Consider the following 25,677-nt stretch of genomic DNA (forward strand, 5'->3'; position numbering starts at 1 on the left):
TGGTCTCTGTAACTATATAAAATAAATGTTACTTCCTCTTCCACGTGAAAGTTCTTCAGGTGTTTGAACAAACCTCCCTTGTTGCTCCATGTTGTTACTGAACTATGATTATCTAGATCCATAACATTTTGTGTGCTTTCCCAAATATGTTCAAATGATTAGTGCCCTTTAAAAGTGTGACTGTTTAGAGCTGATTACAGAACTTGGGTGTGTTGGAACCATTACAGAGCACCAGTGAAACCAGGCTCTTGCTCTGGACATCTGCTTCCAGCAAGAGTTTAGGATTATTTTAGCATCTTTCTTATCCCTGTTTACTGTTGACTTATTTTTTTTAACTTTCATTTATTGGCTGCATTGGGTCTTCATTGCTATGCTCGGGCTTTCTCATTGTGGCGAGTGGGGGCTACTCTTCTTTGTGGTGTATGGGCTTCTCAGTGGGGTGGCTTCTCTTGTTGCAGAGCGTGGGCTCTAGGCACATGGGCTGCAGTAGCTGTGGCTCGCGGGCTCTAGAGCACAGGCTCAGTAGTTGTGGAGCATGGGCTTAGTTGCCCTGCGGCATGTGGGATTTTCCTGGAACCAGGGCTCGAACCCCTGTCCCCTGCCTTGGCAGGCGGATTCTTAACCACTGGGCCACTAGGGAAGTCCCTGCTGACTTATTTTGACTGGAACCCTCTGACCTTTTATATTTTAACTGCCTTTAAGCATATCTTAAGCATATCTTACCTATGTGCTTTATGTGCCTTTCAAAACATATTCTGGATTTAACTTTTAGTCGTATTTGACATAATTTGTTGAGTTTCAGAAAATCACTATCCATTTTCAGTCTTGATTCTGGTATTCTGTGGACATTATTCATTCATTCCAGTTTTGGTCATCCACAGACTGGGCAGACATGCTGTCTTGTCTTTGTGTCATCAACAAAAATGGTAAACATCCCATCTCTTGGTGCCGGTCTCCCTCACCTTCTGCCTAGGTTTTAGTCACTCTGACTTTTATTTTATTTATTTATTTTTAATTACCTCAAAGTCACCATACTCCTTCCTATGTTAGGCACTTTCTATAACCTCTGCCTGGAATGTCCTCTCCTTGCCATGACTCTATCCTTCTCTGGCTAACTCTTGACTGATAGCAAAGGAAATGTTTGCCCAAGGACTTCTTCCTGACACCAGACGAGGTCAAGTCCCCCTTTTATAGGCTTTCTGTACCCTGTACTTGTTTGGCTTAGCACTTACCATTTTGTAATTATGTATTTATTGGTGTGATTGTTGTCTCTTCCCCACTGTATCAGATGCTCCATGGTACCAAGAACCATGTTTCTTACACTCACTATATGTATCCCCAGAACATTGCACAGTGCCAGACATATGGTGCTTGTTGAATTTAATTTTTTAAAAGGCCATGTAACAGTGGTTCCCTAACACCTGTGTACAACCTTTGGCTCCTGATGATGTTTTCACACATTTGGATTAGAACAAGAAAAATAAGGAGAATAATGTTACTGTATGTCGTATACATCAGTGTGAAATTACTGCCTTCTTGGGAAGAACTTTTATTCTAACATTATATTCTTTTATTTCTTAGGTTATAAGGTGTTTAAATTTTTGTAAATTTTAGGGATTTTTTTTTTGTTTATTTTTGGAAACTATCCTTACTTAGAATAGAAATAATTGTGCAACATCATGGTGCTTTGAGAATTTAATAGTCAATGAAATCCAGAAATCACTGATGTTGAATACTCCAGAGACCTCCTGTAGGCTAAAATTTTTGTTTCTCTTTGAATACAGTTGCTATAAATCCACTTGGCTATATTTAAAATATATAATTTTGCCTTCAGAGGTGTTTTATAGTGGCCTGGATCTTCCTCAACAACTTCCTTTCATTTATAAAATCTCTGTAATACATATTTATCATTGCCAAGTAGGCTCAGATTCAGAACAATAATTGTTGAGTTTTTCTTTTTAGAACAGTTGTACTTTTCCTATATTTAATGTGACTAAAAGAATAAACCTCAAATATGATACACTGAATTTGAATAACAAAAGCAAAATTTGCATATTTATGGTTACTGAGAACTCATATTGTAAACGATTTTATATTTTAAAGTTACATATTTTATATTTTAGAATTATAACTTTTAGTTTTTTTGATTAAATGATAAAGCAGATTTCCTGACAAAATTTTTTATTATAAATTGTAACTGTTTCACCTGCTTTATGTGATATGAGTGTTAATTCAGGTGAAGTAAAATGATAGTCTTTGATGGGTAAATAAAATGGAATTTCTTGGAGGAGGAGAGATCAGATTCTTTTCAATTTTAATGCCTTTTTTCTTTTTTCTAACTTTATTTTTTTAAAAACTCTGATATTAGCTTTGTGACTTTGTTACTTTAAGCTCTCTGTGCTTGTTTCCTTAACTGTCTTGTTTCTTCATCTATAAAATGGTTATCATGAGGATTTAAATGACTAAATTCATGAATACATTTAAAGTACTTACAAGATTGTGTTACATAATAGAAGTGGTCAACAAATGTTAGTTGATTTTACTATTATTAGTAGTGGTATTCGTAGTGAATCAGGATTTCCTTATTCAGTTTTAGAATATATCAGGATAAACACTAAAAATTTATCTTATTTTCTATTTTAACTATATCTTGATGCTTGATATTTTGATAAATCATTATTTACCAATGGAAAGAAAAAACTGTCTAGAATAAACACATCCAGTTCTTCTCTAGCCATAATACATAGAATTATCTTTCAAGACTTTAGAGTGATTTTTAAATCAATGTTTTGTGATTAAATTTTAAGTCAATTCAGTAACTTATTGATCTACATTGATAGTAGATTATTAAAGTAGTGATCCTGCCTTTTTAACTAAAATATCACCTTCATATTTAGAAAACAAGTTACATAAATTCTAAGTTTAAAAATACCTAGAGGAGTTAAAATAAAAGCACTGTTTTTTTCTAAGCAGAAAATGTAAGATAGTTGAATTAGCTGGTCTGTTTAATTTACATATATTTTACAATTAAAATTAAGTTGCACATTTATAAAGTAATTTTACAATAAATTTTTAGCTGATCTATTTATATCATGATTAGACATCATAGTATATCATATTGTTTAAGAATATAAGCACTAGAATCTAAAAAACTTGAGTTCAAAATTCACTTCAACCATTTACCAACTGTTTAACGTTATTTTTTATATTTTTTTATCGTATTTCTGTTTACTGGCAATGAACAGATGGACACCAAGATTAAAAATACAATATCTCTTAAAATCACTCAAAAATGAAATACTTAGGTATAAAACTAACAAAACATGTATAGGATTTGTATGTGAAAATTTTACCATGCTGATGAAAGAAATCAAAGAAGATCTAAACAGATAGATATACTATGCACATAGATTGGAAGACAAAATGTTGTAAAGATGTTCATTCTTTGCACATCAATATACAAGATTAATCGAATTCTTATGAAAATACCAGAAAGATAGTTTATAAACATAGACAAGATTATCCTAAAATTTATAGTGAAAGACGATGAATCTCTTTACATTCAAGGTAATTATATGTATGTTCCTATTACCATGTTCTTAATTGTTTTGTTTTTGTTTTTGTTTTTGTAGGTCCTTTTCTGTTTCCTGCTTAGATAAGTTCCTTTAGCATTTGTTGTAGGGCTGGTTTGGTGTTGAATTCTCTTAGCTGTTGCTTGTCTGTAAAGCTTCTGATTTCTCCGTCGAATCTGAATGAGATCCTTATTGGGTAGAGTATTCTTGGTTGTAGGTTCTTCCCTTTCATCACTTTAAATATATCCTGCCACTCCATTCTGGCTTGCAGAGATTCTGCTGAGAAACCAGCTGTTAACCTTATGGGAGTTCCCTTGTACGTTATTTGTTGTTTTTCCCTTGTTGCTTTTAATAACTTTTCTCTGCCTTTAATTTTTGTCAGTTTGACTACTATATGTCTTGGCATGTTTCTCCTTGGGTTTATCCTGCCTGGGGCTCTCTGCACTTCCTGGACTTGGGTAGCTATTTCCTTTCCCATATTAGGGAAGTTTTCAACTATAATCTCTTCCAGTATTTTCTCAGGTCCTTTCTCTCTCTCTTCTCCTTCTGGGACCCCTATAATGTGAATGTTGGTGCATTTAACATTGTCTCAGAGGTCTCTTAGGCTGTCTTGAGTTCTTTTCATTTTTTTTTTCTTTATTCTTTTCACATCAGTGATGATCACCATTCTGTCTTCCAGGTCACTTATTTGCCCTTCTGCCTCCGTTAATCTGCTATTGGTTCCTTCTAGTGTATTTTTCATTTCAGTTATTGTGTTGCATATATCTGTTTGTTTGCTCTTTAATTCTTCTAGGTCTTTGGTAAACTTTTTGATCTTTGCATCCAGTCTTTTTTCAAAGTCCTGGATCATCTTCACCATCATTATTCTGAATTCTTTTTCTGGAAGGGTGCCTATCTCCTCTTCATTTAGTTGTTTTTCTGGGGTTTTATCCTGTCCCTTCATCTGGTACAAAGTCCTCTGCTTTTTCATTTTCTCTATCTTTCTGTGGCTGTGGTTTTCAGTTCCACAAGGCAAAATATTGCTGATTGCCGAGACCAGCTTGGCAACTCAAGGTGAGTGACGGGTGCTGCAAGCTTGAAGAAAACACAGACACAGACTGAAGAGAAAGATGGGACCGGGGGACTCAAGACCTCTAGGATCAAGAGCCTCGCTGATTCGTCCCCCGTTGCTTTTATTTGGCTAACACTCCCAGGTTAATCCTATAAACAATCATAGGCTTCGCATGACTGGGGCAATGATCTTTGCCTCCTGGGCCCGATTTGAGCAGGTGTGGATCTGAGCTGGGCGTGGAGAGCAAAACAGCCCTGGGGGCAGGAGACCTCTCTCAGATGGATTAGGGGTCTGTGCCCCACCCCTGTTGGCCCCTCTGCGACTGTGCCTGTCTTAGGTTGTCCCTCCCTTGAGGAATCTTACCCGTCTCTGGCTAACCAGTCATCCTCTGGGGCCAAAAGGGTGATATGAGGTGTGCAGTGAGAAAGGGGCTGTGGTCCTAGAGACGGCCAACCCTCTGCCTATGCCCCCATAGTCTCCACGCCCCGCACCCTGAGCTCCTCCACTGCTCAAGCAGGACATTCTGAATCCCATCGCTCGGCCCACATACGTTAACATTTTCAAGATTTCAGAAAGGCTCCTGAATGTCTTCCCACAGCTGATACTGCTTGATACTGTTGTCTGCCCTCTTGTGAAGGAAGGTATCTAGGAGGCTCCTGGGTGCTTCCTGATGGGAGAGACTGATGGTGGGTAGGGCTGGGTGGGTGGAGCTCAGTAAGACTTTAATCTGCTTGTCTGCCAATCGGTGGGGCTGTGTTCCCACCCTGCTGGTCATTTGGCCTGAGGCCACCTAGCACTGGAGCCCACAGGCTCTTTGGTGGGGCTAATGGTGGACTCTGGAAGGGCTCACGCCAATGAGCACTTCTCAGAACCCCTGCCGCCTGTGCCCCTGTCTCCTCGGTGAGCCACAGCCGCCCCCCACCTCCGCAGGCAACCCCCCAACACCAGCAGGTAGGTCTGGTTCAGTCTCATATGGGGTCACTGCTCTTTCCCCCTGGGTCCTGGTGAGCACACTTTTTTGTGTGCCCTCCAAGAGTGGAGTCTGTTTCCCCCAGTCCTGTGGAGGTTCTGTCATCAAATCCCACTGGCTTTCAAAGTCTGATTCTCTGGGGATTCCTCCTCCCGTTGCTGGACTCCCAGGTTGGGAAGCCAGACGTGGGGCTCAGAACCCTCACTTTAGTGGGTGGACTTCTGTGGTATAACTGTTCTCCAGTTTGTGAGTCACCCACCCAGAATTTATGGGATTTGATTTTAACGCGATTGTGCCCCTCCTACTTCATTGTGGCTTCTCGTTTGTCTCTGGATGTGGGGTGTCTTTTTTGGTGAGTTCCAGTGTCTTTCTGTCAATGATTGTTCAGCAGTTAGTTGTAATTCTGGTGCTCTTGCAAGAGGGAGTGAGTGCACCCAACTGTTTAACTTCAGATAAGTCACTCAACTATTTCCTTATGTCTCAACTAAGAATATAATAATGTCTACTTCTTAGGGTTATTGGAAGAAATAAATGAGATAATATATGAAAGCCTTTAGTTTGGAGCCTCACATGTGGTAAGCAGTCAGGAAATGTTCTTAGGAAAATTGTATGAGATAAACAAGCTTCCTATTAAATACAATCACTTAAATGCCTGTGTTGTGTGTGTAATGGTTAACTTGGCAAAATTATAGGAATTCACTCTCCCAGTAGGTAAAATGAATCCTGTTTTCTCATTTAACTATATGATCTTTAAAAATAAATAGAACTGTAAATCTTTACTTTAAAATATAGTCTAAATAAATTCCACCTTAGGCTCATGTAAATCTATTGAGATCTCACTTAAAGGTATTCCTGTTTTTCTTTATTTTCTTGATGGGATGGGTATGTTGCCATTTTTGTGTTACATGTAAAGGTAACTTTTATGTATATTTGACAGAAACTATGTGAAGCAACACTCTTTTTGGATTTCATAAGACGTTTCATCATGGGACAGCAAATATCGGATCAGACGCAGTTGGTTCTTAACAAGCTACCAGAAAAAGTAGCAAAACATGTAACATTGGTTCGAGAAAGTGGCTCCTTAACTTATGAAGAATTTCTTGGACGAGTAGCAGAACTTAATGATGTGTAAGACTTGTTCTTTTTCATTTTATTTTTTCCCCCGACATATGCTCCAATGTTGTGACTGTTTGAGAGATAACCAGAAGTATTGGTTGGTAAGACAGTGTTTTCAGCAGCAGTTAGCAAATATTTATTGAGTACTGTAAGACTTTCTATGTGGCTGTCTAAAATGTGTCATAGGACTAAAAGAATGCAAGGAACTTAAAACTGAATTTTGAACACAGGCATATAAATTGACCCTTGTTTGAAAGCACTAAAGGAGGTGCCTAACAGAAGAGAACATACCAGTTAGTCATCTAGAGAAAGGCACCTAGGATAGTCACAGGGCACTTCAGGTTTCTGAACATCAACCAGTTCAGCTAGATAATAAATAAATCTTCTGTGTTTGTTCATTGAACCATTATTTTTGCCAGAGAAATATATATATGGTAACAGTTTGTCATCACTGAAGAATAAGATATTTTGTTTATAAATATTTTCTAACTAGCTGTCATCTTTAAATCTCTACTTAACTCTTGAATAGATTTCTAAGATGGTATATAAACTTCTCTGCCTCCTTAAAGAGCACACCCAATAGAACTTAGCCTTCTCTTTGTGAATTATTCTTTATTAAATCAATTTTTATACTGATCTGTATAGAAGCTATTAAAATACACTTGGCTCTTTGTCCCTGAATGACCCCATTTTTGTTTGTGTGTTCTCCCCTAGTGACTGGAGAGCAGATGTCACTTCTTTCTATTAAGTCTTCCTCTAGCAGCACCCATATCTGCCTCTCTTTGTATATGTATCTTCTGTCTCCCTGGAGGTATAGTTATAAATTATTGGCATTGCCTTTTAATTGAGATCTTAAAGGTTCTCTCTTTAGTCTGTTCAACTTTGCTAGCATTCACTGAGCAAGTATGTGCAAGGCACTCTGCTGACAGTCAGACATTTTAATTGAGGCCTAAAGTGATTACCCAAGTATTGATGGAAGATCCAGCTTTCCCCAAGTCTGAAGATCTTTCCACAATCCCACATTACCTCTCCTTAAACCCCAAAAAGGCCAAACAAAATCACCTAGCAGTTTGGGACCACTTAGTATATATAAATTTGTATTATAGTCACTATTAATAGTTTAGGGTGAAATACATGAATGTACTCCTTAAGCTTTGCAGTAGTTATATTGGATAAGAGACACATTATACTTGGCCATCTAGAACACAGTAGCTAAAGAGAAGGAAATACAATCTTCTTATGGACGTGGCTGGAGTGTCCTGTTATTAGCCAGTCATGAAGAATAAAGCATTCTTAACTCTTAAAAGTTACCTTAGAAGATCATTTCTTTTCAGAACACTGGATTTCACTCCTTAAAAACAGACAAACCAAACATACAAAAACAAAAGAAACAAAAAAAAAAAACAAAACAAAACAAAAACCCAAACCCTGTATGGATATATGGATGGATCCTGTGTGGCTGTATATGTAAATGCATAGAAAATGAGCTGGAAGGATGCACACTGGGTCTCTGGGGAGTTGATGGAAAAGGGGGGCAGAGAAGGGAGGTTTTACATTTTACTGTGTGTATTTGTGCATTGTCTGATCTTTTATAATAAAAATGTAGTTTTTAAAACTCTAGCATTTTTGTTTTTGTTTTTTTTTTTTAAGATCATCCAAACGGTAGTATTTGAGGCATTACTTTTGAGACCATATTCTTTGGTTTTTTTTTTTTTTTTTTTGAGGGGGGGGGTCCTCGATCAGAAGGACTTGGGCCCCCCATGAGCGGCGCCGGAGAGTGGATCTTCCGTACGCCACATTTCCCGCGCCCCACCGCGGGGCAGGGATTCGGCGCTGGGCTCTTCCCTGTTCACTCGCCGTTACTGAGGGAATCCTGGTTAGTTTCTTTTCCTCCGCTGACTAATATGCTTAAATTCAGTGGGTCGCCACGTCTGATCTGAGGTCGCGAGACCATATTCTTTTTTTTTTTTTTTTTAATTTTTTATTATTATTTTATTTTATTTTTTTGGGGGGTACACCAGGTTCAATCAACTGTTTTTATACACATATCCCCATATTCCCTCCCTTCCTTGACGCCCCCCCCTCGATTCCCCCCCACCCTCCCTGCCCCAGTCCTCTGAGGCATCTTCCATCCTCGAGTTGGACTCCCTTTGTTATACAACAACTTCCCACTGACTATTTTACAGTTGGTAGTATATATATGTCTGTACTACTCTCCCGCTTCTTCTCAGTTTCCCCTTCACCCCCCGCCCCCTCCCATACCTCGAGTTCTCCAGTCCATTCCCTGTATCTGCTTCCCTGTTCTTGTCACTGAGTTCATCAGTACCATTTTTAGATTCCGTATGTGTGAGTTAGCATACAATATTTGTCTTTCTCTTTCTGACTTACTTCACTCTGTATGACAGATTGTAGTTCTATCCACCTCATTACATATAGCTCCATCTCATCCCTTTTTATAGCTGAGTAATATTCCATTGTATATATATGCCACATCTTCTTTATCCATTCATTTGTTGATGGGCATTTAGGTTGCTTCCATGTCCTGGCTATTGTAAAGAGTGCTGCAATAAACATTATGGTACAAGTTTCTTTTGGGATTATGGTTTTCTTTGGGTATATGCCCAGGAGTGGGATGACTGGATCATATGGTAGTTCTATTTGTAGTTTTTTAAGGAACCTCCAAATTGTTTTCCATAGTGGCTGTACCAACTTACAGTCCCACCAACAGTGCAGGAGAGTTCCCTTTTCTCCACACCCTCTCCAACATTTGTGGTTTCCAGACTTTGTGATGATGGCCATTCTGATTGGTGTGAGGTGATACCTCATTGTGGCTTTGACTTGCATTTCTCTGATGATGAGTGATGTTGAGCATCTTTTCATGTGTTTGTTGGCCATCTGTATGTCTTCTTTGGAGAAATGTCTATTTAGGTCTTCTGCCCATTTGTGGATTGGGTTATTTGCTTTTTTGGTATGAAGCTGCATGAGCTGCTTGTATATTTTGGAGGTTAATCCTTTGTCCGTTGTTTCATAGGCAATTATTTTTTCCCATTCTGAGGGTTGCCTTTTAGTCTTGTTTATGGTTTCTTTTGCTGTGCAAAAGCTTTTAAGTTTCATGAGGTCCCATTCGTTTATTCTTGATTTTATTTCCATGATTCTAGGAGGTGGGTCAAAAAGGATGTTGCTTTGATGTATGTCAAAGAGTGTTCTGCCTATGTTTTCCTCTAGGAGTTTGATAGTGTTTGGCCTTATATGTAGGTCTTTAATCCATTTGGAGTTTATTTTTGTGTATGGTGTTAGGAAGTGTTCTAATTTCATTCTTTTACATGTTGCTGTCCAATTTTCCCAGCACCACTTATTGAAGAGGCTGTCTTTTTTCCATTGTATACTCGTGCCTCCTTTGTCAAAGATAAGGTGCCCATATGTGTTTGGGCTTACTTCTGAGTTCTCTATTCTGTTCCATTGATCTTCCTTTCTATTTTTGTGCCAGTACCATACTGTCTTGATCACTATGGCCTTGTAGTATAGTTTGAAGTCAGGAAGCCTGATTCCACCAACTCCATTTTTCCTTCTCAAGATTGCTTTGGCTATTCGGGGTCTTTTGCGTTTCCATACAAATCGTAAGATTTCTTGCTCTAGTTCTGTGAAAAATGCCATTGGTAATCTGATCGGGATTGCATTAAATCTGTAAATTGCTTTGGGTAGTACAGTCATTTTCACGATGTTGATTCTTCCAATCCAGGAACATGGTATATCCCTCCATCTGTTTATGTCATCTTTGATTTCTTTCATCAATGTCTTAAAGTTTTCTGCATACAGATCTTTTGCCTCCTTAGGCAGGTTTATTCCTAGGTATTTTATTCTTTTGGTTGCAATGGTGAATGGGAGAGTTTCCTTAATTTCTCTTTCTGCTCTTCCATTGTTAGTGTATAGGAATGCAAGAGATTTCTGTGCATTAATTTTGTATCCTGCTACTTTACTAAACTCATCAATGAGTGCTAGCAGTTTTCTGGTAGAGTCTTTAGGGTTTTCTATATATAGTATCATGTCATCTGCAAAGAGTGATAATTTTACTTCTTCTTTTCCAATTTGGATTCCTTTAATTTCTTTTTCTTCTCTGATTGCTGTGGCTAACACTTCCAAAACTATGTTGAATAACAGTGGTGAGAGTGGACACCCTTGTCTTATTCCTGTTCTTAGAGGGAATTCTTCCAGTTTTTCTCCATTGAGAACAATGTTGGCTTTTGGTTTGTCATATATGGCTTTTATGATGTTGAGGTAATTTCCTTCTATGCCCATTTTCTGGAGAGCTTTTATCATAAATGGATGTTGAACTTTGTCAAAAGCTTTTTCTGCATCTATTGAAATGATCATATGGTTTTTATCCTTCAATTTGTTGATATGATGTATCACGTTGATTGATTTGCGTATGTTGAAGAATCCTTGCATCCCAGGGATAAACCCCACTTGATCGTGGTGTATGATTTTTTTAATGTGCTGTTGCAGTCTGTTAGCTAGTATTTTGTTGAGGATTTTTGCATCTATATTCATCAGTGATATTGGGCGAGACCATATTCTTAAGGAATAAAATTGGATTGAGAATTTAATAGTGTCTTACGAGTGGAATTTTTATTTTTTTTATTTTTATTTTTTCACATGTGATTTTTTTTTTCATCTTTATTGGAATATAATAGCTTTACACTGTTGTGCCAGTTTCCACTGTGCAACAAAGTGAATCAGCTGTATTTATACATATATCCCCATATCCCCTCCCTCCCTATCCCACCCCTCTGGGTCATCAGCAATCATCAAGTTGATCTCCCTGTGTTAGGCAGTTGCTTCCCACTAGCTATCTATTTTACATTTGGTAGTAAGTAAATGTCAATACTACTCTTTCATTTTGTTCCAGCTTCTCCTTCCCCACTTTCCCATGTCCTCAAGTCTGTTCTCTACCTCTGCATCTTTATTCTTCTTCTACCACTGGGTTCATCAGTACCATTTTTTTAGATTCCATATATATGTGTTAGCATATGGTATTTGTTCTTTTTCTGACTTACTTCAGAGCGGAATTTTTATATTTATTGTTTCAACTTTTTTGAAGAGTAGTCAGTGACATTTGCCATCCCCTTAGAGTCTTAGAACTTATATACAAAAAACCTAGCCTATTACATGAAATTTTATTTTTTGGCCTAAAGATACAGGATAAAATGTGTCCTATGAAAGCATCCTCAAGCTGAGCTTACTGTGTAATACAGAGGTGATGATAAAGAGTATCTCCCTTTTATTTATTTAGCACAGAATGTTTCTGACTGGATTTACTCCTTAAAACCAATTCCCCTGGGTCAGAGTTGGGCATTTCACAAGTTCAGTTCTGTTTGAGAACTATAAAGTTAAACCTGCACAAAAGAAGCATGGCTTGATAGCTAGAAAGTAGAACTGGGAACTGGCAGTACTACTTTCACTGGCTGACTTTGTTACCTAGGGCTAGTTGCTTAATTTTCAATGGCCTCAATTATTTAGCTGTAAGTTACTTAATCCTGAGTGTGATATCCCCACTGGTGCTCAGAGAGAAATGTAAGTAATGATAAAAGGGAGCCGCAATGCTTAATTATGTCTTTGAACGGATTTAAATTGGCATTGACGCATGTGATTGAATTATCCTAGAAAGTGTTATATTTTTATGTTAGGATCCTGTTGCTTTCTAAATTAGAATCACTCTGCTAGGGGAAGACAGTAAAGTTATATAAGTGTCTCAAAATCATTTGCTTCATCCAGTTTCAAATTATCTGTAAAAATGTTCTTCTAAGAGGTATATAAGTGCTTAAGGACTCAACCAAGAGCAAGATTTTTTTCATACTTTATATACATCTGAGGCAATAGTCAAAATTTGGATAAATGAAACCAACTAAATTTTTTCTTTAAGTACCTGATTTCTTGTTCATGGTTTTCCTAGCTGTCTTTGTTAGGAATTTAAAGACCATTGTGATATAGATATGAAAAAAATAGATTTATAAATATCATTCCACTGTGCTGCCCACCTTGGCAATTAAATTGTATGTTTATAGTCAAAACATTCTCTGTTCTTGTGTTTTAAAAATCTAATTATTACAATCATTATTGTTATTTGTCTTTCTGTGTTTTCTTCACATTTCCTCCTCTGTCTTAAAGTTTCTTGAACCTGGTTTCATAGTTCCATTATTTTATATGACTTTTTGTAAAACTAACGAATGTGTTTACCTCTTTTTAGAACTGCTAAAGTGGCTTCTGGCCAGGAAAAACATCTTCTCTTTGAGGTACAACCTGGGTCTGATTCCTCTGCCTTTTGGAAAGTGGTTGTACGAGTAGTCTGTACCAAGGTGAGACTGACAGAGCCTTCCAACTCTGAGCTTAAACTATTTTGGTGGTTAGAACCACATTTAATAGTATAATATAATAATGATATGATATGATATGAATGTTTATAATTAGGTTGTTATTAACATTTATTTGTAAAACCATGTAAAACAGTTTTGATACTATTTTTGCCTCCCAGGTTAACTGTTTGGATTTCATTGGTTGTATAATTGCCATATAGCAGAGATTTTTTTATAATCAAGAAAGGTGGTAGTAAACTCTCATCCTTACCTTTTTCCTCTCTTATTGGATTTTAACTGACTGGACTCCTAAAGTGATACCCTACTTAGCTCTAAGATGACTTCTTAAAAATTAAAGTATCTTAGGAGATCATTTCTTTTAAAGAACACTAGGTTTTATTGATTAAATGATAATTTAAAAATCCACTAGAAAGGTTTGGTTTTTTTGGGAGGTTTTAGAAGAAATTTTTAGTTATAGAATGCATTGTGTGTTTGGGGTTTTTTTTTTTAGTAATTTTTAGTTATTGAATGGATTTTTCACCATCACTGCATTGTGTCTTTTAGCTCATCTTTAAATTTTAGATAATTGGGTATTCCAACTGTACAGAAAAATATGATGGCAGCTGTCATAGAGTATTCAGAAGCCTCATCCACTAATGGGTAGATTAGAATAGGTGGTTCTTAATCTTCTTGAGGCCATAAAACTTTTGGTGAAAATGAAGGCATGAATTTTATTACACTTCCTCTTATCCCAGCCCCTGCTCTCAAACACAATAAAATCATCCATATGCATGTAAACGATAAGTTGGGCACTCATGAATGCCCTTAATTCAACTCCTGGTCAATCCATAAAGAACTCCTGGGTAAGGAGATTTTTCTTTTCTTTCGTATCATGGACCCTGGATGTTACCCAAATAATATGCTGCATTTCCCAAGTGGGTTGATTGCCAGTACTATGCTATAAGCGTAGTGGGATTGTGTTTAGTTGATCAAATTTGAAGGTCTAATTATTTAAGTAATAAAAGAACTTTAAAAAGGATTAGAGGAGCAAAGACAGATCTTAATTCCAGAACTTGGCTAAATGCCTGAAGTTGAATGGCACCTGTTAAAGTTTACAGTTGATTTAGAGAAAATACACAGTATAGCTTAATACCATTCAGCTGGGTCTAGCCACATTGAACATTTGCTTATTGATTTTTTTAAGTCCAGATGTTAAAAAGCACTGTAATAATAGCTGCCAGAGAACCATCATTCAAAAATTTTTTGCATTATTCATCACAGAGGTAGCTAACATGATAGAGGTAGCTAACATGATAATAGTGTGGGTAACAGTGTAACTTTATATAGTGTATAATGTGTTACAAATCATAGTAACAGAATACCCACTGAAATACAGCTTGATCCAAGATCACATTTTGTTATTTGTATTTTGATTCCTGGGCTCAAAAACTGCAAACCAACCACATATTTTTCCATTTTCTGTTTTGTTTGTTTGGGGGTTTATATTATATTTATATTAAATTCATTAGGGATGTTTTACAGTGTTATAAATATGCATACTCCCAAAAGAACTTTGGGAGTCTGCAACTTTTGACTTTGCAAAGGAATAAAGTAAAGAAGACATGAAGAACTGCGCTGAAAACATGTAAAATTCATTCAGATAGACTAAGTAAATCCCATACAATACTCCCATCATCTGCCAGTTTACACTGCATATAATCTTTCAGGACTATTTGAAAGTTAACTTTAGAGGCCACATGGGTGAATTTATAAGAACTCTAGTGACAAGAGGTCATTTCTGAAAAAATATGTATTCTTTTTCCTTTTCTTGCTCTGTCTTCCACATTAACCATCCAGCTGATCTTTTCAGTTTTACATCTACTAGGTTTCACTTGAGTTTATTTGTGAGACAAAGTTCAGACTCTCAGGCAGACTGTAACTAATGCTCAGGCCCCTCTTTCTTCTCATCCAGATTACTTTAGATTCTGTGATTAATCTTCACACCTTCAGACTCTTCTTCTAATTCTAATTTATGATGCAGTGAGAATAACCTTTCTAAAGCACAACTCTCATCAGATCACTTTTCTCTTTAAAATTCCTCACCAGTTCTTCCTTGGCTTCAAAACAGTCCCAACTCTAACCTGGCATTTGAGGCCCTCTACCATATGGCACCAAACTATCTTTTCTGTTTTACCACTGTCCCTTCTTGCAGTCTGCAGTCTTACCAGGCTTAACTAATTTAAGGCTGTATCGCTGTTACTTTCCCATCTCGATGCCTCTGCTCATTGAGTTCTCTTACCTAGAATGTCCATTCCTCTGTCATTTAAATTGCCATCAGGAACAAGTTGCAGAAAACTCGTTCCACCAGTTTAAACAAAAACGGTATTTATTTTCTCACTTATCAAGAAATCCTAATATAAAGTAGCTCCTGGATTGGTTAATTCAAAGACCTAACAGATCCCTCTTTCAAACTCATTGAGTCAATATTAGCTCACATTCTCCCTCTTACAGCTACACTGGCAGAAGGGATGTGATTACTGTGATCGGTTTAGATTAGTGTAACCAGCATTAACTCCCAAGTCATTTAGGGAGTGGTAGGCACCAAAACAAAATTAGGGCTCTACTGGCAGTAAAAAGTGGGAGTGGCATTTGGATAATCAGCCAGTGGTTTCTGCCACATCTTTTATTTCTGCATGTCTAAACTTGAGGGCTCCATAAAGTCCACCTCAAATAGCATCTCATCCATAAAGTCTAACCTAAAGAAGTTCTCTTGGCTCTTCTAAACTCCAGAAGCACTTTATTTATACTTCATGATTAAATTCTGTGTTAAATTATTTATTTAGGTTCTTAGTTTCTCTAGTAGATACTAAGCTCCTGAGAGCAAGAACTCTGTCTAGATTCATCCTTGTATCTCTTACAGCCTGTAATGCTTAGTACCTGGTAAGAACTCAGTATATGCTGAGTAAACAAAAATCTGTCGAAGAAATATTCTCGTTTTAAATGACTGGGATAGGTTGAAGCTTTCCATGTTTATTTATACAGTATAGTACCTAAATTACATTTTCTCTCCATTTTTATTCTATAAATTACTCAGCTCACATCGAAGGGGCCAGTAGAAATTGTAAAAAGCTGTAGGAATATGAATGGCAGATTTCTGATCCCTTAGTTTTCTATTGCTCTACTTTGGCAAACACAGAATTAATGTTTAATTTTACTATTAGTCAAAAAAAATTTTTTGCCTCAGTATCTCTAACAATAATGGCAATTATTCTGTATGGTGATTAAACATCATCCTTAAAATAAGATTCTAAGTTAGAAAAACAAAAGTATTAAAAACATAGGCAATCAGAGCTTTCTTTTGTGTAATTTTTCTTGATTTTAGATCTAAAGAAATGTTTTATTTGCATTTCTTAGTTTCTTTTTGGAAGAATCTATGAGATGTCAGTGTTAACATTAGAAAAAAAGAGTTGGAGTCCAATATAAAAAGCTGATAGTAGACTGAAATTTTATATTTCTTAACCTTTGAGCAGCTTAAAACCAATTTACAAGACCTTATCTTAACTATCTGCTGTCTGCTATGATGGTTATACTCAAACATTATAAAAAATAATCTAAGTAATGTTTAAATGGAATATTTTGTGGGAGTAATATTAGAAGAATTAATGGGTTAATTAAAATTATGGACTAAGGTGGCTGTTAAGAAGCTATATGAATTATATTATTTTCATCCACCTTGTTACTTAGGCCAAAACCTTGGAGTCATCCTTGACTTCTCTTTTTTTCTCTTATACCCACCCCACAGTCATAAGTGAATCCTGTCAGCTTTTTCTTCAAAATATATTCAGAATGCGACCAGCTCTTAGGATTGTCACTGCTATCACCTTATTCCTAGCAACCATCATCTCTTACTGGGATTATTCAGTAGCTTCCTAACTCATCTCAGTGCTTCTGCCCTTGTCCCCATTCTGTCTAGTCTCAGCACAACAACCAGTCTGTTCCACTCATAATCTGAAATGAAATTAGGTCTTATTACTCCTTGGCTCAGAACCCTCCAGTGACTTGCCATGCCCATGGAATAAAAGGCAAAGCTGATTACTCTGATCAGCTAAGTTCTATACATTCTGTCCCCACCCCACTCGCTAACCTCATCTTCCATCACTCCCACCTCTCTCGTTCTGTCCCAGCTGCCCTGGGTTCCTTGCTGGACTGTGTGCTCCTTACCAGGTTCACTTCTGCCTTTGCACTTCCTATTCCCTCAGCCTGGAATGCCCTTTCCCCCAGATATCCATATGACTCATTCTTGTACCTCTTTAGTTCCTCAATGTCACCTTCTCTGTGAAGCCTTCCCTGCAACCTTACAGTGTTTTCTTTCCTCTGTTTAATATTCTCCATAACACTTATTTCCATCTTATCTAATCTGTATTTTATTTATGTCTCTCCTACCTATAGTGTAACCTCCATGAGGGCAGGGATTTTTGTGTGGTTTTTACACAGTGTCACCAGTGCCTAGAGCAGTGCATATAGTACCTGTAACACCCATATAATGGATACTCGATAAATATTTGTTGTGTGAATCCTATGATTATAATAATTACAGATTGTAGCGAATATAACAAAAAAGCAGACTCACAGATTTAGAGAACAAACTAATGGTTACCAGTGGGGAGAGGGGTGGAGGAGGGGCAATATAGGTAGGGGATTAAGAGGTACGAATTATGAGGTACAAAATAAGCTACAAGGATATATTGTTCAACACGAGGAATAGAGCTAATATAACAACTATCAATGGAGTATAACCTTTAAAAGTTGTGAATCCCTGTTTTGTATACCTGTAACTTATATTGTACATCAACTATACTTCAATTTAAAAAATTGCAGTTTAAGTTTTGCTATTAAATACTAAGTTTATATGAATTATTCCCTAATTTATTCTGAATCATGTAGTTTCAAAGGAAGACAGGCCCAATTTCCTTGTCTCTGAAAGTCTTATTTTGTAAGCCCGTATAAATTCGTATCACCTTTAATTCTATTTATTTGTTCTCTACCCCCTGTATAGTCTTTTATTACAAAGAATCTTACATATTTGTATCTCCATATAGATCTTACCTTCCCCAAATTTAATCAATTTTCTGATTATTAGATATGGTTCTACCATTTTCACAATATGGAATCTGATTCATACTTGATTCTCAGTTTTTTCTCCTATTGTCTTCTCAAGTAATAATTAATAAATGCTAGTTACAACCATTATTGTTTTATTCAAAATATTGAAATGTTGCTATAATCATGTTTTTTTTTTAATTTTATTTGTTAATTTATTATTTTTCGGGGGGTACACCAAGTTCAATCATCTGTTTTTATACACGTATCCCTATATTCCCACCCTCCCTCGAGTCCCCCCTCACCCTCCCTGCCCCAGTCCTCTAAGGCATCTTCCATCCTCGAGTTGAACTCCCTTTGTTATACAACAACTTCCCACTGGCTATCTATTTTACAGTTGGTAGTATATATATGTCTGTGCTACTCTCTCACTTCGTCTCAGCTTCCCCTTCATCCCCCGCCCCCTCCCAAACCTCGAGTTCTCCAGTCCATTCTCTGCATCTACGTACTTGTTCTTGTCACTGAGTTCATCAGTACCATTTTTAGATTCCGTATATGTGAGTTAGCATACAATATTTGTCTTTCTCTTTCTGACTTACTTCACTCTGTATGACAGACTTAGGGCTATCCACCTCATTACATATAGCTCCATCTCATCCCTTTTTATAGCTGAGTAATATTCCATTGTATATATATGCCACATCTTCTTTATCCATTCATTTGTTGATGGGCATTTAGGTTGCTTCCATGTCCTGGCTATTGTAATGAGTGCTGCAATAAACATGATGGTACATGTTTCTTTTGGGATTATGGTTTTCTTTGGGTATATGCCCAGCAGTGGAATTACTGGATCATATGGTAGTTCTATTTGTAGTTTTTTAAGGAACCTCCAAATTGTTTTCCATAGTGGCTGTACCAGCTTACATTCCCACCAACAGTGCAGGAGAGTTCCCTTTTCTCCACACCCTCTCCAACATTTGTTGTTTCCAGATTTTGTGATGATGGCCATTCTGATTGGTGTGAGGTGATACCTCATTGTGGCTTTGACTTGCATTTCTCTGATGATGAGTGATGTTGAGCATCTTTTCATGTGTTTGTTGGCCATCTGTATGTCTTCTTTGGAGAAATGTCTATTTAGGTCTTCTGCCCATTTGTGGATTGGGTTATTTGCTTTTTTGGTATTAAGCTGCATGAGCTGCTTGTGTATTTTGGAGGTTAATCCTTTGTCTGTTGTTTCATAGGCAACTATTTTTTCCCATTCTGAGGGTTGCCTTCTAGTCTTGTTTATGGTTTCTTTCACTGTGCAAAAGCTTTTAAGTTTCATGAGGTCCCATTTGTTTATTCTTGATTTTATGTCCATGATTCTAGGAGGTGGGTCAAAAAGGATCTTGCTTTGATGGATGTCATAGAGTGTTCTGCCTATGTTTTCCTCTAGGAGTTTGATAGTGTCTGGCCTTACATATAGGTCTTTAATCCATTTGGAGTTTATTTTTGTGTATGGTGTTAGGAAGTGTTCTAATTTCCTTCTTTTACATGTTGCTGTCCAATTTTCCCAGCACCACTTATTGAAGAGGCTGTCTTTTTTCCATTGTATATTCGTGTCTCCTTTGTCAAAGATAAGGTGCCCATATGTGTTTGGCTTACTTCTGAGTTCTCTATTCTATTCCATTGATCTTCCTTTCTATTTGTGTGCCAGTACCATACTGTCTTGATCACTATGGCCTTGTAGTATAGTTTGAAGTCAGGAAGCCTGATTCCCCCAACTCCATTTTTCCTTCTCAAGATTGCTTTGGCTATTCGGGGTCTTTTGCGTTTCCATACAAATCGTAAGATTTCTTGCTCTAGTTCTGTGAAAAATGCCATTGGTAATTTGATAGGGATTGCATTGAATCTGTAAATTGCTTTGGGTAGTACAGTCATTTTCACGATGTTGATTCTTCCAACCCAGGAACATGGTATGTCCCTCCATCTGTTTGTGTCGTCTTTGATTTCTTTCATCAATATCTTAGTTTTCTGCATACAGATCTTTTGCCTCCTTAGGCAGGTTTATTCCTAAGTATTTTATTCTTTTGGTTGCAATGGTGAATGGGAGAGTTTCCTTAATTTCTCTTTCTGCTCTTCCGTTGTTAGTGTATAGGAATGCAAGAGATTTCTGTGCATTAATTTTGTATCCTGCTACTTTCCTAAACTCATCAATGAGTGCTAGCAGTTTTCTGGTAGAGTCTTTAGGGTTTTCTATATATAATATCATGTCATCTGCAAAGAGTGACAATTTTACTTCTTCTTTTCCAATTTGGATTCCTTTTATTTCTTTTTCTTCTCTGATTGCTGTGGCTAACACTTCCAAAACTATGTTGAATAATAATGGTGAGAGTGGACACCCTTGTCTTGTTCCTGTTCTTAGAGGGAATTCTTTCAGTTTTTCCCCATTTAGAATGATGTTGGCTTTTGGTTTCTCATATATGGCTTTTATTATGTTGAGGTAATTTCCTTCTATGCCCATTTTCTGAAGAGCTTTTATCATAAATGGATGTTGAACTTTGTCAAAAGCTTTTTCTGCATCTATTGAGATGATCATATGGTTTTTATCCTTCAATTTGTTGATATGATGTATCACATTGATTGATTTGCATATATTGAAGAATCTTTGCATCCCGGGGGTAAACCCCACTTGATCATGGTGTATGATTTTTTTAATGTGCTGTTGGATTCTGTTAGCTAGTATTTTGTTGAGGATTTTTGTATCTATATTCATCAGTGATATTGGTCTGTAATTTTCTTTTTTTGTGACATCTTTGCCTGGTTTTGGTATCAGGGTGATGATGGCCTCGTAGAATGAGTTTGGGAGTGTTCCTCCTTCTGCAATATTTTGGAAGAGTTTGAGAAGGATAGGTGTTAGCTCTTCTCTAAATGTTTGATAGAATTCACCCGTGAATCCATCTGGTCCTGGGCTTTTGTGTGTTGGGAGATTTTTAATCACTGCCTCAATTTCCGTACTTGTGATTGGTCTGTTCATGGTTTCTATTTCTTCCTGGTTCAGTCTTGGAAGATTGTATTTTTCTAAGAATGTATCCATTTCTTCCAGGTTATCCAATTTATTGGCATATAGTTGCTTGTAGTAGTCTCTCATGATCTTTTGTATTTCTTAGGTGTCTGTTGTTACTTCTCCTTTTTCATCTCTAATTCTGTTGATTTGCATCTTCTCCCTTTTTTTCTTGATGAGTCTGGCTAATGGTTTATCCATTTTGTTAATCTTCTCAAAGAACCAGCTTTTAGTTTTATTTATTTTTGCTATGGTTTCCTTCCTTTCTTTTTCATTTATTTCTGCTCTGATCTTTATGATTTCTTTCCTTCTGCTCACTTTGGGGTTTCTTTGTTCTTCTTTTTCTAATTGTTTTAGGTGTAAGGTTAGGTTGTTTATTCGTTAATTTTCTTGTTTCTTAAGGTAGGACTGTATTGCTATAAACTTCCCTCTTAGAACTGCTTTTGCTGCATCCCATAGGTTTTGGGTTGTTGTGTTTTCATTGTCGTTTGTTTCTAGATATTTTTTGATTTCCTCTTTGATTTCTTTAGTGATTCCTTGGTTGTTTAATAGTGAATTGTGTAGCCTTCATGTGTTTATATTTTTTGCAGTTTTTTTCCTGTAATTGATATCTAGTCTCATGGCATTGTGGTCTGAGAAGATGCTTGATATGATTTCAATTTTCTTGAATTTGCTGAGGTTTGATTTGTGACCCAAGATGTGATCTATCCTGGAAAATGTTCCGTGTGCACTTGAGAAGAAAGTGTATTCTGTAGTTTTGGGATGGAATGTCCTATAATATCAATTAAGTCGAGATGGTCTAATGTGTCATTTAAAGCTTGTGTGTCTTTATTTATTTTCTGTTTGGATGGTCTGTCCATTGATGTAAGTGGGGTGTTGAAGTCTCCCACTATTATTGTGTTACTGTCGATGTCCCCTTTTATAGCTGTTAGCATTTGCCTTATGTATTGAGGTGCTCCTATGTTGGGGGCATAGATATTTACCATTGTGATATGTTCTTCCTGAATGGATCCCTTGATCATTATGTAGTGTCCTTCCTTGTCTCTTTTCATAGTCTTTACAGTCTAATTTGTCTGATATGAGTATTGCTACTCCAGCTTTCTTTTGACTTCCATTTGCATGGAATATCTTTTTCCATCCCTTTACTTTCAGTCTATATGTATCCCTTGGTCTGAAGTGGGTTTCTTGTAGGCAGCATATAGAAGGGTCTTGTTTTTGTATCCATTCAGCCAGTCTGTGTCTTTTGGTTGGAGCATTTAATCCATTTACATATAAGGTGATTATTGACATGTGTGTTCCAATTTCCATTTTCTTAATTGTTTTGGGTTTGTATTTGTAGGTGTTTTCCTTTTCTTGTGTTTCGTACTTAGAGAAGTTCCTTTAGCACTTGTTGTAAGGCTGGTTTGGTGGTGCTAAATTCTCTTAACTTTTGCTTGTCTGTGAAGCATTTGATTTCTCCATCAAATCTGAATGAAATTCTTGCTGGGTAGAGTATTCTTGGACGTAGGTTTCTCTCTTTCAGGACTTTCAGTATATCCTGCCATTCCCTTCTGGCCTGCAGAGTTTCTGTAGAAAGGTCAGCTGTTATCCTTATGGGTTTTCCCTTATATGTTATTTGTTTCTTGCTGCTTTTAATATTTTTTCTTTGTGTTTAATTGTCGTTAGTTTGATTAATACGTGCCTTGGCGTATTTCTCCTTGGGTTTATTCTGTATGGGACTCTCTGTGCTTCTTGGACTTGGTTAATTACTTCCTTTCCCATGTTGGGGAAGTTTTCCACTACAACCTCTTCAAATATTTTCTCAGAACCTTTCTTTTTTTCTTCTTCTTCTGGGATGCCTATAATTCGAATGTTGGTACATTTAATGTTATCACTGAGGTCTCTAAGACTGTCTTCTATTCTTTTTATTCTTTTTTCTTTTTCCTGCTCTGTGGCATTTATTTCCCCCATTCTATCTTCCAACTCACTTATTCGTTCTTCTGCCTCGGTCATTCTGCTGTTTATAGCATCTAGAGTATTTTTAATTTCAGTTATTTTGTTATCCATTGCTGTTTGTTTTTCTGAGTTCTTATGAACTGTTTCTTGTACTTTCTCTATTTTGTTATCGAGATTTTGTATCATTTTTACTATCATTACTCTGAATTCTTTCTTAGGCATTTTTCCTATTTCCTCCTCATTTATTTGGTCTTGTGGGTTTTTTTCCTGCTCCTTTGCCTGCATGGTGTTTCTTTGTTTCCTCATGGTTGTCCAAACTTTTGGGGTTGCTTGTCCTGGCAATAGAGGTGTTTATAGAAGACTGTCCAAGCTTCAGACTAATGTCCAGGTGTTGGGTTAAACAAATATTAAGTCTAGGAAACACATACATGTATAAGACACACAATTACTGAATCTATTAGGACATAAGACTCTGGAAAGACCTGACAGAACCCCAGTATGCTATCAGATATTCAAAGAGAAACCCAACAGAAATTGACAACTGAAATAGAACAAATCAGAGACAAAAGCAAAAGCAAACAAACGAACAAATAACACCTTACGCATACAAACACTAATCCAGGGATATTTTGTAAGCTAGAATCAAATATAGAAAAGAGCTAGAGTACCACCAGACAGAATGGAGATTCTCAGAATGAAATTAGACAATTGTACTAAGAACTAAGATAAAGACAAAAACCTAATATTAAATGCCAAGGCGGTGCGTCATCTGGAGAATAGAGCAGGGAGTCTGAGCAGATCGATAGTGTTGCTTATAAGTATGTTAAGATAAAATAAACTAAAAATGGATGGAAGAAAGGGGAACAGAAGAGCATAGTGTGATTGGAAATATGCAAATAAAAAGAAAGGAATAGAAATGCATAAAAGATAGGGATGAAAGGAAAGTATGAGAGATATATTGTCCTTACTACCAAAAACTTAGCTAGAAATAGAAGTATATAAAAAGGCAAAAAAATAAAAATAGAATAAAAAATAGCATTAAAAAAATTATGTTATAAAACTTGTAGATCCCTTAGGACTAAGATCGTAATTAATAAAGGAAAAAAAAATCCAAAACTGATCCCAGAATGGACCAGTTCAATAGGATTGATACTAATATTTCTGTTTCCTTAGAGTCTCAGCTGTAAGTGTCCTTCTACTCGCCTTGGGTTTTTTTGCATTATTCTGTGACCAGCAGAGCTTCCTTTATTGTTGGTCTGTAAGCATCGGTGTGTGGCCTGGGGGGAGAGAGGGTACAATAGTGGCTCCTTTCCCTGGGAGTGAGTGAGCAGTGGCGCACTGTTGTTTCAGTTGGGCTTAGAGGTGCCTGTTGCAGAGGGACGCCTGTGGCTCAGGTGTAAACAGAAAGTCTCAGAGTTGGGCCTCTCTCCAGTTTTTTTTTGTTTTTTTTTTCTCTGCAGCCTCCCTGCTGCCTGCGTTCCAAGGGGTTTTAATCTAGCCCCGCCCGAGTGCCTGAGGGTACTTGTTCTCCCTGAGCGCCTTAGGTGGCCCACAGGGCATCTCTCCACTGCCAGCTGCAGGAGCCGAAAGAGAGAGAGAGGCTATGCCTGCGGCTCCTCCCCACCGTCCGTGAGGCTGCAGCATCCAGCCGCCATCATGGCCGGGCAGCTCTCAGGGGCAGGCACTCCTCGCCGTGGACCTCTTCCCTCCTGTCCTCTCGGTCCGTCACCTTAGTGGCAATGATTTTTCTCACCCTGAACCGGCTCTCCGGTTCCCACACTCCCGCTCCCGGACCCTCTGTTCAGCTGTGGATCGACGTCTCGGTCCCGGAACGCTGAGCTGCGGTGCGGACCCTCCGTATGTTTCTCACTCCCTCCCGCCTGCCACAGCTCCGCCGCTTCACCCTCTTTGAGCCGTCATAGATGCCTCCCTACAGGTTATGTTGGGATCCTTGCCGTCCTTTCTGGTGTCCGAGGTCGTCTGCTGGTGTTCAGCTGGTTCACTGTGGGAATCACTGCATCCTTCTGTGCATTCCCAATGCATCTGTGGAGAGGGATGCATTCCACGTCCCTCTACTTGGCCGCCATCTTTTTTTCTAATCATGTTTTTTTAATGTAACCTACTATTGTACTTCCCTTTCTCATGTCCCCAGTTTGTAAATTTTGGTATATAATAGAATTTAAGATATTCAAGAAAGTAATCGCTTGTTTCAGTTATAGTAGAATGGCATGTGGTTTTTGGATTCAAATAAATCTTTAATTAAGAAATTCTTTAAGTAAAATAAAAAGAATTGTCAATACTGATCTCTAAAATTCATTTCTTAAGTCTGGGAAAGTTGCCTGACCTCAACAACTGAAGAGGATGATGCCTGATCAACCCTATAGGTTGTTTTGAGTATCCCGTGAGACAATGTTGTGTATTTTGAACCCCGCAGATACAGGGGATGTGATATTATTCATTTGCTCAGACTCTTGCTCTCTTGTTAGGTAATTTGAAAACTTCTGTTTCCTAGGATGTTTGACTAAATATTTGTCCCCCTT

The 25,677-nt window shown here is 37.3% G+C and overlaps 1 protein-coding gene across 5 annotated transcripts in view; it reads left to right on the forward strand.

Annotated features, from left to right (window-relative positions):
- RNF141 (ring finger protein 141) overlaps positions 1–25,677 on the forward strand; it is a 49,314-nt gene that overhangs the window by 10,969 nt on the left and 12,668 nt on the right. For 2 of the 5 annotated variants that reach the window (XM_057695770.1, XM_057695769.1), the window contains exons 2-4: positions 3,633–4,625; positions 6,531–6,721; positions 12,954–13,062. In XM_057695770.1, coding sequence (XP_057551753.1) covers positions 6,579–6,721; positions 12,954–13,062 — 252 coding nt within the window. In that variant the 5' untranslated portion in view covers positions 3,633–4,625; positions 6,531–6,578. Of the gene's footprint in view, positions 1–3,632; positions 4,626–5,379; positions 5,575–6,530; positions 6,722–12,953; positions 13,063–25,677 lie in introns of those variants that run through there. The other 3 variants (XM_057695768.1, XM_057695767.1, XM_057695771.1) reach the window with 2 other exon arrangements.

Source organism: Hippopotamus amphibius, chromosome 9, assembly GCF_030028045.1.
Source record: "Hippopotamus amphibius kiboko isolate mHipAmp2 chromosome 9, mHipAmp2.hap2, whole genome shotgun sequence".
Lineage (NCBI taxonomy): Eukaryota > Metazoa > Chordata > Mammalia > Artiodactyla > Hippopotamidae > Hippopotamus > Hippopotamus amphibius.